General features: G+C 41.5%; 1 protein-coding gene across 4 annotated transcripts; it reads left to right on the top strand.

Moving 5' to 3' along the window:
* Positions 1–1,375: 1,375 nt before the first annotated feature.
* On the top strand, positions 1,376–14,629 carry LOC6564338 (neurofibromin). Of its 4 annotated transcripts, none has more exons than XM_001990577.3 (18): positions 1,376–1,512; positions 1,965–2,108; positions 2,174–2,558; positions 2,620–2,761; positions 2,820–3,407; positions 3,468–3,789; positions 3,846–4,398; positions 4,462–4,999; positions 5,076–6,667; positions 6,748–7,354; positions 7,423–9,778; positions 9,836–10,093; positions 10,204–10,299; positions 10,860–10,949; positions 11,253–11,455; positions 11,520–11,706; positions 11,765–11,930; positions 12,144–12,841. In XM_001990577.3, the coding sequence occupies exons 1-18, from the start codon at positions 1,453–1,455 to the stop codon at positions 12,263–12,265; spliced, it is 8,409 nt and encodes a 2,802-aa protein (XP_001990613.1). In that variant the 5' UTR covers positions 1,376–1,452; the 3' UTR covers positions 12,266–12,841. The 4 variants fall into 4 exon arrangements, with proteins under 4 accessions (XP_001990613.1, XP_043070754.1, XP_032592668.1 ...); XM_032736777.2 differs by lacking the exon at positions 12,144–12,841 and adding an exon at positions 13,376–14,629 and having other exon boundaries at positions 1,377–1,512; XM_043214819.1 differs by lacking the exon at positions 10,860–10,949.
* Positions 14,630–14,834: the final 205 nt, after the last annotated feature.

The following is a 14,834-nucleotide window of genomic DNA, read 5'->3' as shown; positions in this document are numbered from 1 at the left end:
TCACAACAGTAATTGTATAACAATTTCAATAATTTTTTGTAATACTCGTAATTTACATTTTATTATGCACTTCATTGTTTCCTTAAAATAAAACAAAATAATCTTATACAAAAGTGAAACACTTCCCAAAGAGCCAACAAACCCGAACATACTTTAGCAAACAAGTATATTTTTTTCACATAAGGCGATGTTATTTAAAAAATAACGCCAGCTTTCAATAAGTATATTGCGACTGTACATGTGTTTTTTAGATAGCTAAACTAAACTTTATACCGTACAATATTAGAAAATGGAAAGTTGAAATGATGAAATTATATCGCAACTTCAAAACGGTAACAAAATCAACTAATAACTTCGTATATACGCTCGATATGCTGAATATGAATATTTACAAAACATTAGAGATATGCATAATTAGAATTATGTAACTTGAAAATACGTATTATGTATTTGCACAACCCACACAGAGATTGACACAACAGCTGCAACAAGTAACATATACTACCAGACAGATTCAATAAATAAAAAAATTAAATACAAAAATTTATTATGCATAAAAACATTAAATAAACTAAAATTACTAATACTAACAACTTAAAAAAATATTTTTTTTCGTCGTTGTAGTGCATAACAAAGTCCGATAGCTAATACTTATTTATTGACGGAAATATTTTCAAGCTTAACGTATTTTTCAGTTTGGCAACATCTTTTAAGATTTGGTTCTACTAAATGGTTCTACCTGCTGGGCAGCACTGGCACCGTTACACAACAATCGATATATGATTACACATATCGAAGATATATTAAGCAGCCCTGGTTGTGAGCAAAGTAAATTTTTATTTTAAATATTGTCAACGTATAAAATGTTTCTAATTGCAATTCTCTTGAGCAAGAAAGTCCCTGAAAATACAATGAATAGATTATCGTCGATTAAAATATTTGAAAATAGTTTGGCGCTATTTATTTTAAATTCAAAACAGTCAATTAATACATAATATACAAGTTATCGATAAATACCAATAAGAACGGCACCAAGAAAATACCATAATAGTTGCATAGGTCAACCAATTTCCATAACAATATGAAATGCTATGACGTCACAGCTTACAAGTTCAGCGTTGCTACACTTCGAGAAATATATAAGATTTTAAATATTGCATGGTGCAACTGAGTATTACAAACAAATTAGTCAAAAAGTTTAAAAAACAACACAATATACCAAAAGCATAATCTGCACCATTTGAATGTATTGTGTCGTCATGCGCAGAGAGAGCAAATTGGGCACTTCTTTGCACAACCTGTTTTCTACATTCGGTGCTCATACACATACAATACTCGTTCAGCTCAAACTCAGCCATCGTTTTGACAGCTCTGCGTTGTGAAACTCCGTCGTTTTAAAAATTAATAAAATGCAGTGAATAGTTGTTAAGAATTTAGAAAACAAAACGCAATATGGCTACACAAAAGCCTGGAGAATGGGCGACTGGTCTGTTGGCCAGATTCGAAGATCAGGTAAATGTTCTACAGCACTTTTAATATGTTGCGTCGCGATGCTTTCGAGCTGAGTGAAAAAATGTACCTGCTGCTGGCATTGTTTTGGTGTGAGTGTGGGTGTAAAGGGGGCGTGGGCGGACGTTTGGCCGGCGACAGCTTCATGAATGAACTGAGAACCTGTGTTTTTTTCTGAACTAACGACGCGTGTATACCCTTGAAAGGGCACATAATCTAATATAGTTTGAGTAAACATCTTAATTAAAATAAAACAATTATAATATTCAATGAACTTTTTAAGTGAGAATTGTCTTATTTATAAAAAACTTTTAGCTGACGGGTAATATTTTAGATTATGACGGGTAATATATTTGATTATGTGATTTAATAATAAGAAAAATTGTTAGAAATAGAAGGAACAATAGTTCGTAAGAGTGCAATGCACTTATTCAATGAAATACTTTTTTTTGCAGCTGCCAAACAAGATTGGAGCTTATGGAACACAGGCGCGCATGAGCCAGGACCAATTGGTGGCCTGCCTCATACACATCTCACGCTACCGTTTCTCCCTGGTCATCTCCGGCTTGACCAAGATGCTTCAACGCGTCAACGAGGCTGTAAGTAGTAACTAACTAATAAGCATAAATCTGCAATATTAAAATCGAGTAATTTTAATTAACAGGCGCTACAAAATCGATATGAGCCGGATCGCTGCTACTTCGAATCTCTGGTCATCATATTGACCACGCTCGAACGTTGCCTAACCAATCAGACCAAGGATACGGCACGCTTTAATGAGGCGATGAACGTGAAACTGTTGCTCCGCGAAATTTCCCAGTTTGTCGATGTGCAAAGCGACAACAATCCAAATGCAGCTCAACTGAAGGCGCTGGCCTCCAAAGTTCTCTTTGCATTATCCCAAAATCATTTTTCAGCTGTCTTCAATCGCATCTCGGCGCGTATACAGGAGTTGACTTCGTGCTCCGAGGAGAATCCCGACTACAACGATATTGAGTTGATACAGCACATTGATATGGACATGATTAAGCTGACTAAGCTGTTGCAGGGTATTTTAATTTTGTGCCTAAACTATGTCCAATTTGTTCTAAAATACTAGTTCTTTTGCAGAAACAATTACCAAATTTCGATCGAAGCGTGCGCCACCATTAATTTTGCTTTACTCGCTGGAGAAAGCGATTTGGAACTGGATTGAGTATCATCCACAAGAATTTCAGGATCTACAGCGTGGCACCAATCGCGACATATCAACGTGTGTAGCTACCAATTTGAAAACCAATATTACCATTAAAATGCTCTTTGACTTTTAGGTGCTGGGAGCCTCTCTTGGACTTTGTGGAGTATTTTAAAACGGAGAACAAGAAAAGCAAAACTTTAGTTTGGCCTCTGCAAATGCTGTTGCTCATTTTGAATCCCTCCAGCCTGGAGGCCACTGTCAACGAGCTGCAGCAATCAGAGAAGGAGAAGGAAAAGGAAAAGGTGCCCTCAAAGTCTACACAATCCACTTCGCGCGACAAAGATTTCTCGGCAAGGCAGTTTATTGAGAGCATTAAACGTGGTTTGGGTCCACATTCGCCATCGAAACAGGTGACCGAATCATCGGCCATAGCCTGCGTGAAACTCTGCAAAGCATCCACATATATCAACAACAATGACTCTAACAATGTGGTCTTCAAGCTGGTGCAGTACTTCATCAACGATCTCAAGGCACTGCTGTTCAATCCGCTGAAGCCATTCTCGCGTGGTCAAGGATACAATTATGCCGACATCGAACTAATGATTGACTGCTGGGTTTCTTGTTTCCGCATCAGTCCTCACAACATCGAGGCACTGAAGGTGTGTCTCAATCTCTCCTCGCCGCAGGCCTATCATTTCGTGATTGTCTGTTCCTTGCTGCGGTGAGTCAAACATACAACAATATTTAATGTCGGTGTTTTAATACATAATTCAAATTTCAGATTGGCACATATTTACGTGGATTTTCGGCTGCAGAACAAGAATCCATTTCGCATTGTCAACCAGCCGCGATTGCCCTGGTGGCCACAGACCGATGTCGTCCATTATCGCTCCGCTGAGCTGCGCGCTCTCTTTACGGATACGCTGAACAAGGCCACACAAGGATATATAGCGCACACACCGCTGCGCTATATAACCTCTTTAACGCTTAAGTCAAAGGACACACAGAAGGGCCTGACGCGTGCCGAGGAGGGACCAGCCCACAAGATGCTCTTGCTTTTGTTCGTGAGGCTCATACATGCTGATCCCACACTGCTCTTAAACGTAAACTGACTTAGTTAATTTCATTGTGACTTAATTATATTTGACCTTTCCTGTAGACGCAGGGCAAAGTGGCGCACGAGGTTCAAAGCTCAACGCTGGAGCTAATTAATGGTTTAGTTAGCCTGGTGCATCAAACAACTCTGCCGGATGTGGCACAAGAGGCTATGGAAGCTCTGTTAGCGCTACATGCACCTGAGAAAATTGAAGTTTGGAATCCCGAGGCACCCATTAATACATTCTGGGATGTAAGTTCTCAGGTGCTGTTCTCCATCTCGCAGAAACTCATCCAGCATCAGATAGCCAACTATACGGATGTGCTAAAGTGGTTGCGTGAGATACTTATCTGCCGCAACACGTTTCTGCAGCGGCACAAGGATTATGCGCACGTTGGCAGTCAGATAGCCATATGCAAGCAGGCGCACATCAAAATGGAGGTGGTTTTCTTTATGTACCTGTGGAGTGTGGACTTGGATGCGGTCCTGACATCGCTCTCCTGTTTTGGTCTCCTCTGCGAGGAGGCGGAGATCTGCTGTAGCTCCGATGAGCTAACCGTGGGCTTCATCATGCCCAACTATCACATCTACCAGGAGCTCGCACAGCTCTCGTCATGTAAGCTACACACTATGTCTTTATTTATTAGCATACATTTAGTAAAGGTAATTTCTTTTGTAGCCTCCACGGACACACGTATTTGCTATTTTGAGAACAACCATGGCAGTGTGCTAAGCCGCTTGACGTTGCAGAAGCGCATCATGACATTGCTGCGCAAGATTGAGCATTGCGTGCACGGTGTCCAGCCAGCCTGGGAGGAAACGTTTCGCAACTGGGAGGTGCTTAGCAAGGTGCTGCAGACCTTTCCCAAATTAAAGACCGAGGATGCCCAAGCGGAAATGTTTCATCGCGGCATGGGAAAACGTCGGGCTAGCCACCAAAGCTCCGAGCACGATCTGGAGGAGCAAATCAACGAGTGGGCCAACATGACTTGGTTCTTGTTGGCCTTGGGCGGTGTTTGCCTGCAGAAACGAAACAGTAGTCGCCAGCTTTTGCTGCAGCAATCGCAGAACAATGCATCGGTGGCGTCCCTGGCTCAGGCCTCACTCTATTCCAGCTCGACCAGCTCTGGTCATGGCTCGCTTCATCCCAGCACAGTCTCTTTGTCCGCCATTCCGCCAGCGCCGCCACAGGATGTCAGCTATTGTGCAGTTACGCAGTGCGTATTAATATAAATTAAATTTAATTTTAGAGATGTTCTAAACAACACTAACATTAAACTCATTTTTTTGCAGATTCATTGGACAGCTACTGCGTCTGCTGGTGTGCAACAATGAGAAGATCGGTTTGAATATACAGAAGAATGTTAAGGAGTTGGTTGGCGAGGAAATGTCCACACAGCTATATCCAATACTCTTTGATCAGATACGAGCCATAGTCGAAAAGTTTTTCGACCAACAGGGCCAGGTCAATGTGAATGTTACAGATATTAACACACAGTTCATCGAGCACACGATTTACATAATGAAATCCATACTGGATCCCAAGGCGAGTAGGGATCCCAACAGCGAGCAGCCGTCGCCATCGGAACATTTGGGTGTGACCAGCATTGAGGGCATGATGTTGGGCATTGTGCGCTATGTGCGTCACCTGGACATGAATGTCTATGCCATTCGAATTAAAACTAAGCTTTGCCAACTTGTGGAGGTCATGATGAAGCGACGCGATGATTTGGCCTTTCGACAGGAGATGAAGTTCCGCAATAAGCTTGTCGAATATCTAACGGATTGGGTGATGGGCACCTCGCATCAGATAGCTCCGCCCAGCTCCGCGGATGCCTCTCTACTGACGAACACCTCGATGATCTTTCGTGATCTCGATCAGGCCTGCATGGAAGCAGTCGCCGCGCTGCTGCGTGGACTGCCGCTGCAGCCTGAGGAATCGGATCGTGGCGATCTCATGGATGCAAAGAGCGCACTGTTTTTGAAGTATTTCACATTGTTTATGAATCTACTAAACGACTGCATCGACAGTTCGGAGGCGGAAAAGGACATCAACAGTACTCCTCTCTTGCCGCCACGTCCACGTATGGCTGCCGGAAAGCTGACCGCACTTAGGCATTCCACCATACAAGCCATGTCAAATTTGCTTGGCGCCAACATTGACTCCGGCTTGATGCACTCCATCGACTTGGGCTATAATCCGGATTTGCAAACACGTGCCGCTTTCATGGAGGTACTCACCCAGATTCTACAGCAGGGCACAGAGTTTGACACGCTGGCCGAGACGGTCTTGGCCGATCGCTTCGAGCAGCTTGTTCAGCTGGTGACCATGATCAGCGACAAGGGCGAACTGCCCATTGCCATGGCACTGGCCAATGTGGTGACCACCGCTCAAATGGATGAACTAGCTCGTGTTCTAGTCACGCTCTTCGATGCCAAGCACTTGCTCTCCCCCCTGCTATGGAACATGTTCTATCGCGAGGTCGAAGTCTCCGACTGCATGCAGACGCTCTTCCGCGGCAACTCGCTGGGCAGCAAGATAATGGCCTTCTGCTTTAAGATCTATGGCGCCAGCTATTTGCAAATGCTACTAGAGCCGCTCATTCGTCCTTTGTTAGATGCACAGGAGGAGACTTGTTTCGAGGTGGATCCTGCACGACTGGAGCCCACCGAGGACATCGAAGAACATCGCAATAATTTGATTGCACTCACCCAGAAAGTATTCGATGCTATTATCAATTCGTCCGATCGCTTTCCGCCACAGCTACGCTCCATGTGCCATTGCCTGTACCAGGTGCTGAGTAAACGTTTTCCAAATCTGCTGCAGAACAACATTGGTGCCGTGGGCACAGTCATATTTCTGCGCTTCATTAATCCAGCTATAGGTAAGTCATTGTTCCCATCGTGGTTTCATGAAACCTATTTTTTAATTTTGTAATAATATTTTGACTCGTGTCCATTACAGTCTCCCCACAGGAGCTCGGTATCGTGGGCAAACAGGTGCCCAGCTCGGCGAAGCGTGGTCTGATGCTCATGTCCAAAATATTGCAAAACATTGCGAACCATGTTGAATTCTCCAAGGAACAACACATGCTCTGCTTCAATGACTTTCTGAGGGATCATTTTGAGGCCGGACGTCGGTTCTTCATACAGATTGCCTCCGATTGCGAGACCGTTGATCAAACGTCGCACAGCATGAGTTTTATTTCGGATGCAAATGTGCTGGCGCTGCATCGTTTACTGTGGACCCACCAGGAGAAGATTGGCGACTATTTGTCCAGCAGTCGCGATCACAAGGCCGTTGGTCGACGACCCTTTGACAAAATGGCCACATTGTTGGCCTATTTGGGTCCGCCGGAACACAAACCAGTGGATTCGCATATGATGTTCAGTTCGTATGCACGCTGGAGCTCCATCGATATGTCCTCAACGAATTTCGAAGAGATTATGGTTAAACATCAAATGCACGAAAAGGAGGAGTTCAAGACGCTCAAATCCATGAACATCTTTTATCAAGCGGGTACCAGCAAGTCAGGCTATCCGGTCTTTTACTACATAGCCAGGCGTTACAAGTGAGTTACCTAATAATATTCTGGCTTTCTATAAAATAGATAATATAATAATAATATTTATTTTTCAGGATTGGTGAAACGAATGGGGATCTGTTGATTTACCATGTCATACTCACGCTGAAGCCCTTCTGTCACTCACCCTTCGAAGTGGTCATTGACTTTACGCACACCTGCTCTGATAATCGCTTTCGCACCGAGTTTCTGCAGAAGTGGTTCTATGTGCTGCCCGCTGTGGCCTATGATAATGTGCATGCGGTTTACATTTACAACTGCAATTCGTGGGTGCGAGAGTACACAAAGTTCCATGATCGCATTCTGGCACCGCTCAAGGGCTATCGCAAGCTGATGTTTCTCGAATCACCCAACAAGCTGAGTGATTACATTGATGCCGAGCAGCAGAAGCTGCCGGGCGCCACGCTGTCCCTGGATGAGGATCTGAAGGTGTTTAGCAATGCGCTCAAGCTCAGTCACAAGGACACGAAAGTGGCAATCAAAGTGGGTCCCACAGCGCTGCAGATTACGTCCGCGGAGAAGACTAAAGTCTTGGCACATTCCGTGCTCCTAAACGATGTTTATTATGCGTCGGAAATTGAGGAAGTTTGCCTGGTGGATGACAACCAATTCACACTGTCCATAACCAATGAAAGCGGTCAGCTGAGCTTCATTCACAATGACTGCGATAACATTGTGCAGGCGATTATACACATACGCAACCGCTGGGAGCTGAGTCAGCCGGATTCGGTGACGGTGCATCAGAAGATACGGCCCAAGGATGTACCCGGTACGCTACTCAACATGGCACTGCTCAACCTGGGCTCATGTGATCCCAATCTGCGCACAGCTGCCTACAATCAGCTCTGCGCTCTGACCGCCACATTCGATCTGAAGATTGAGGGCCAGCTGCTGGAGACTCAGGGTCTGTGCATACCCTCGAATAATACCATTTTTATCAAGTCTGTCAGCGAGAAGTTAGCCACCAATGAGCCGCATCTGACACTAGAGTTTCTTGAGGAGTCCATTCAGGGCTTTCAGCGCAGCACCATTGAGCTGAAGCATTTGTGCCTGGAGTACATGACGCCCTGGCTAAAGAACCTAACCAAATTCTGCAAGTCCAATGACGATGCCAAGAAGCTAAAGGTGTCACAGATTCTAGACAAGCTCATTTGCCTGACCATTGATCAAAAGGAAATGTATCCCTCTGTGCAGGCTAAAATCTGGGGCTCCATTGGACAAATACCGGAGCTGATTGATATGGTGCTTGATAACTTTCTGCACAAATCAATTAGCTATGGATTGGGCTCACCCCAGGTGGAGATCATGGCCGATACGGCTGTGGCATTGGCCTCCGCCAATGTTCAGCTGGTGTCAAAGAAGGTCATAACGCGTATGTGTCGCGTCATGGACAAGTCTTGCACGAATCCCACACAATATCTGGAGCAGCACATGATGTGGGACGACATAGCCATTTTGGGACGCTATCTACTCATGTTGTCCTTCAATAATTGTCTAGATGTTGCGACATCGGTGCCGTATCTGTTTCACACCATCACATTTTTGGTCTGCTCCGGCTCACTCTCGATGCGCGCCTCCACCCATGGCCTGGTTATCAATATAATACACTCGTTGTGCACCTGCACAAATCCGTCGTTTGGTGAGGAGGCACAGCGTGTCCTGCGGCTCTCACTTGATGAATTCTCGCTGCCCAAATTTTATCTACTATTCGGCATCAGCAAGGTCAAGTCGGCCGCTGTCACCGCCTTCCGCTCCAGCTGTCGCCATCCAACCGAAAAATGGCTAGGAAATGAGCGTGTCACACAGCCGTTGCCGGCGGATCGGGAACGCCTCTCGCTGCCCTCGCTGGAGGTGATCACTGATGCCCTGCTTGAAATCATGGAGGCTTGCATGCGCGACATGCCCGACTGCGATTGGCTGCATACTTGGACTTCGCTGGCGCGCAGCTTCGCCTTTTGCTACAATCCGGCGCTGCAGCCACGCGCTCTCATCGTCTACGGCTGCATCAGCAAGAGCGTTACGGATCACGAGGTGAAGCAACTGCTGCGGATCTTAGTCAAGGCGCTGGAGGCTTTCAATGATCTGATATTGATTGAAGCGCTCGTTATGTGCCTCACACGCATTCAGCCGCTGCTGCGCCCGGAGTCGCCAATTCATCGTGCACTCTTCTGGGTGGCCATCTCTGTGTTGCAGCTGGACGAGATTACGCTGTATGGTGCTGGCCTGGCGCTGCTCGAACAGAATCTACATACGCTCAAGTCGCAGGGCTGCTTTGACAAGAAGGAAACCATTGCCGAGGTCATGATGAAAACCCGCGAAAAGCTCGAATGGCATTTCAAGCAACTGGACCATGCTGTCGGTCTATCTTTTCGCAGCAATTTTCATTTTGCCCTCGTCGGACATCTCATTAAAGTGGGTTACTATTACGGCAAATGTGAGTCAATAATTAATTCTCTCTTTTTCCGACAGGGCTTTCGTCATCCGACACCCACTACAGTGTCACGAACGTCGCGTGTGCTGACCATGCTGCTAGGCATTATAGCCAAGCCACTGCATCGTGACAAGTTCGAGGTGACGCCGGACAGTGTGGCCTATTTAACGGCTCTGGTAGCCGTCTCCGAGGAGGTGCGCTCCCGCTGCCATGTGAAGCATGCTCTGCCACGCTGGCCCGCGGATTTGAGCGGCAGCAGCATGGATAATGGCGAAATAGCCAATGGTGTGCAATCTGTAAGTGCAAAGAAATATATATTTTAAGTTTACAATCTGAATTGTTATAGTTGCTATGCTTTTTTTCTTGCGTTTGATTATAATACTACATCCTGGCACATACATTTCAGATTGGACAACCATTGTCGCGACGTCAGAAGAGCTGGGACATTCTAGATCAGTCAGCCTTGCAGTTTGCGCGACAACATAAAGTGCCGACGTTGCAGGTGAGCCGATTGGCAAGAAATTATCTAATTTAAATGTGTATTCTATTTGAATTGAAATCGTTGTGCAAAAGTTGTTATAACCATTTGCTATAGTAACTTTTGGCTATCCACTTGTAATATTGAGAATACTATTATGTATACATCCCGCCTATGTATTATCGACTATCTATTCGAAATCAGCCGTTGCATAACAAATTAATTAATCGTTCAATTACTTTTTTTCTTATCTCTTTTTATGTTTGTTTTGACAAATACAAAAAAAAAAATATATTAAAAAATAAACCGTAACATACATTTATCACAACGTAACTCGTATATACTCTATGAATACTACAATATATGCCTGCTGCCTCTTACATCTAATTGGTGCTTGTAACTCTCATCAATATACTTATATATATATCTACATAAACTACTCGTAATTGCCACTACTACTACTACTACTACTACTACGCATGAACATGTCATTTGGTTTACGTTTGATTTGGTTATCGATCACAATATAAAAAAACAACAACGAAAAATGAATAATACAACAAAAATCAAAACTTCAAACGTAGAATGCGAGAGTTTTATTCAAAACTCAACGCTCATTTTCGGTACCAACCACCAAGGATCCGAATAATGCTAGCGGCATCGAAGAACGTCAGGTATTGCCTAAAACAAAACTCTATTTCTATTTAACTAGACTCTTAGACTATCCATAACATAATATTTACCTACTTCAAAACCTAGGCTTGTTATTGTAATTATATATAATTTTCCTGCATGGCACTGCCTGTTCACTAACAGCCCCATCAATTCCATTACAAACTTTTTAAATATTGCACCTCTATATATCTTTTCGTTCACAATAAAACGACCTTTTTAATTATCTCAATGTCTCAAATTAGCCGATTTGTTACTGAATTTGAACATATATTTGATAACAATATTTTGCAATACGCCAACAGGAACGCGGCTCACGTTCATCTGTCTCAAATGAGTCGAATGTTTTACTTGATCCGGAGGTGCTGCCTGATCTATCCCTACAAGCCCTGGTTCTGACTGTTTTAGCTACTCTCGTCAAATACTCTTCGGATGAGAACGAAACACGCGTTTTGTATCAGTATTTGGCCGAGGGTTCAGTCGTGTTTCCCAAAGTATTTCCAGTCATGTAAGTTGCGTGCTGCATTTTCTGATGCATTTCTCTCTAACATATGCATTGCTATATCTTACAGACACTCTCTGCTGGATCAGAAGATTAATAATATATTATCCGTATCACACGATCAAGTTGTTTTGAACTCAGTGCAGAGCATCATTCAGAACATGCTGGCCAGCGAGGATCCCTCCCAGCAGCAGCTACACTTTCTGCAAAGCTGCGGTTTTGGTGGACTCTGGCGATTCGCTGGGCCCTTCACAAAGGTTTGTTGTGTGAAATTATCTGAATCATCAGCTGGTTAACTTTAATCATAACTCTCAGTACAACATGATGGGTGAATCGTCCGAGTTGTTTGTCAACTGCTTGGAGGCCATGGTGGAAACTTGTTTGCCTGGTGATGAATCCGTACCAGTGCCACCCTCGCCGCGTCCTTATAATCTAAGTTCCAGCTTAAGCAGCCTTACGCTTGGCTCACCCACAGACAAAGGTAAACTTTTATTTGACAATTTCAATTAGTGAATTGCTTAAAATAGCTGCATAAATTGCTTTAACATTAAAATTTGCTTTTAGCTTAGCGCGATTTTAGCGAAGTATTTGAGATGATATTTTTGTTATACATACTTGACTTTTGATACAAATGTTATATATTCTCTATTTACTCTTTTTTTAATGCAAAACACCATTATGTTACCATATAAAGCATTCTCATCGGAATCATTAGACTTTTATGACAACTGCGTCGGCAGCGTCAGCTCTCTGCGCCGCGCCTCACACAGCAAATCACGCGGCAAACATCGATTAAACGAAAGCCCATCACATTAAGCTACAACTATTTTCAAAAACTAAATTTAAAAACAAAAAAACCAAAAAAAAACGACAGAATTACCATAGCAAATAATACATAAATTCACACACCGAAACCAATTAATGAACGCTAAAGTGCAACACAGCTCATTAAAATATCTACATCGTGTGCTTTAGAGAACCCATTGTACAGGCACCTAATCGCCACTATCTAAATTAAAACAACACCAACAACCAAAACGAATCAGACAATTGTAAAATTTTCTAACAAGCGGAAAAACATACTAATCAGTATGCAAATTGTTATCAGCCTCTCCAAAACTAAATGAGAAACAAAAACAAAAAATTACCAAAAAAAAAAAATACACCATCATAACTATTGAATGTTTGAATATTTGAGAAATCTATTTAATTTATTTACGAGTACCTTGAAGCATTTACAAAACGTTATTCGATTGCATATGTGACCCCAAATCGTTTAGCACTTTGTAGTGGCTGTAGTAGTGTTAAATATATTAAATGTTGTTTGCATTCATTCATATTAATTAAGCAGAAATCGGCCGCCGTTACTAGCGATAACTATTTGCCATTTTCCGCCAATCGGTGGGTTTACCAAATTTGCAAGCCTAGTAACTTGCGTCCATTTTTTATTATATACAAAAAATATTATTAAAGTAAATAACAATAACTTTTATGTAACGTACCTAAAGCTTTTACAACTAAAGCTGCATGCACATTGCAAAAATTGATTAAAACCAAAAAAAAAAACCTGCTAAATCAAGTGCACAACTACCTTAACAAATTTTGAGTTTTTTACTTAGCTGTAAGGTAGACTAAATAATGAGAAACGTTACAGCGACATTTTATATATTTATATATTGCATAGCATATTTTGGTTAGTTAAACAGAATACAAATCTAAGAAACTAGATAATATACACTTTTTTTACACAATAGTTAGTACTAATTTGTTGACAGATATATGATGTATGTGTGTGGAAAGTGTGTGTTTCTTTAATTTTCTGCTTTTACTATATTCACTTCTATTTCCATATATTATTACACTTATGTTTATTTAATTTTTGCATAATTTATGTATATGTTTATGGCTCTTATATCTTATTTTCAGCTGCATGAATAACAACAACAACCCCACGCACTAGACGTACCACACTAATCGCAAAAGTAATGCGTTTTTTGAATCTGTTCAAAAAATGTTTCTGAACCAAACAATGAAACCATTAAATGTACAAACGCGTTTCAAACGAATATAGTATTTATTGATGTCGGTCATGCGTGAAACCAAATAACAAAATGTTAAATATAAGAAATATTGTATATGTATGTGTAAGCAAGGCAAAATGCAAGGAACCCCCCGAATACCATTAGAACAAATAGCATATGCATATATACGAGTATCTATTTTGACAGTGTATTATGAAAGCTCACAATTTTTAACGATTATCTACCATATGAAGTTTTTAAAATATATATGTACGCGTAGTTTAACAATAAGCACGTAAACCTACTCACTCTAGTTCCTGACAAGATCGTGTCCAAGGCTCAAAGGCACCATTTGTATCAGAATTCAATATACAAAACAAAAAACTACCACAACAAGCTTTAAGAAACTGGCATGCGATTTAGCTGCCTTCGAATTATTTTGTATTATATGCGAATATCCCGCTGCAAACTAACAAATTTGTAAATGAATGGCATTTATCTTATGTTTGGTTTATAATTTACTTAAGCTCATCACCCATTAAACAATTTTTCCTAATTTATTGCATAAACATACGTATTTGTTTCTTTTAATTTTATAAAAGTTGTAAAACACCAAAAAACGAATCCCCCTACAATTAAGCAAGACCCAGTCCGCTTTTAATGCAAATTAGGCTTAGGAATAAAGAACGTTTTAAATTTCGTAAATCGAATTAGTTTTAAAGAGTCAAACATTATACATTTGTACCTCTTTTTGAACAGTTTAGTAACAAAAATAGGCGCAACACTTTAGTACGTTATCTTCCCTTTCTTATAAGCGAAACTAGCACAAGAATTTTACTTACCTATTATCGATTGCAACTGAAACATGTTTAACCAAACGTTATTAGAACGGGGACTTCTATGTATCACAAATCCGATAAATCTTACTTCGCGTATAAGTATAATATATTTGTCTGTGTTGCTATATGTGTATGTATTTGAGATCGAAACTTATGTATTGTATTTTACGACACGATTACACAAAAACATTTGGCGTATCTATGCGTCTAACTAAAGATATATATTCAAATGTTCATGTTTCAAATTATCAATGTACAAGTATGTCAAACAAGTTAATTTACTCTCAATAAAATGTAAAAACTTAAAAAAAATAAAATAAATAAATGTTGAATTGATTTGGAAAAAAGTACTCTTTTTAAGATATGCTGGGATTGATATGAATACAGCGCTAGTAAACTCAATTTTTAGTGAGTTGATGTGAAAATCTAAATTGCAGCATTCGATGTCTCTTCATATGCAAATATATATTATCTTTCTTGCAATTCCGAGAGATCAACCCCGGAGCCGAAACCATATGCACTTGT

Source organism: Drosophila grimshawi, unplaced genomic scaffold (genome assembly GCF_018153295.1).
Source record: "Drosophila grimshawi isolate 15287-2541.00 unplaced genomic scaffold, ASM1815329v1 contig_311, whole genome shotgun sequence".
Classification (NCBI taxonomy): domain Eukaryota; kingdom Metazoa; phylum Arthropoda; class Insecta; order Diptera; family Drosophilidae; genus Drosophila; species Drosophila grimshawi.
The sequence above is the reverse complement of the archived record's forward strand: the minus strand, read 5'-3'. Positions and strand labels throughout refer to the sequence as shown.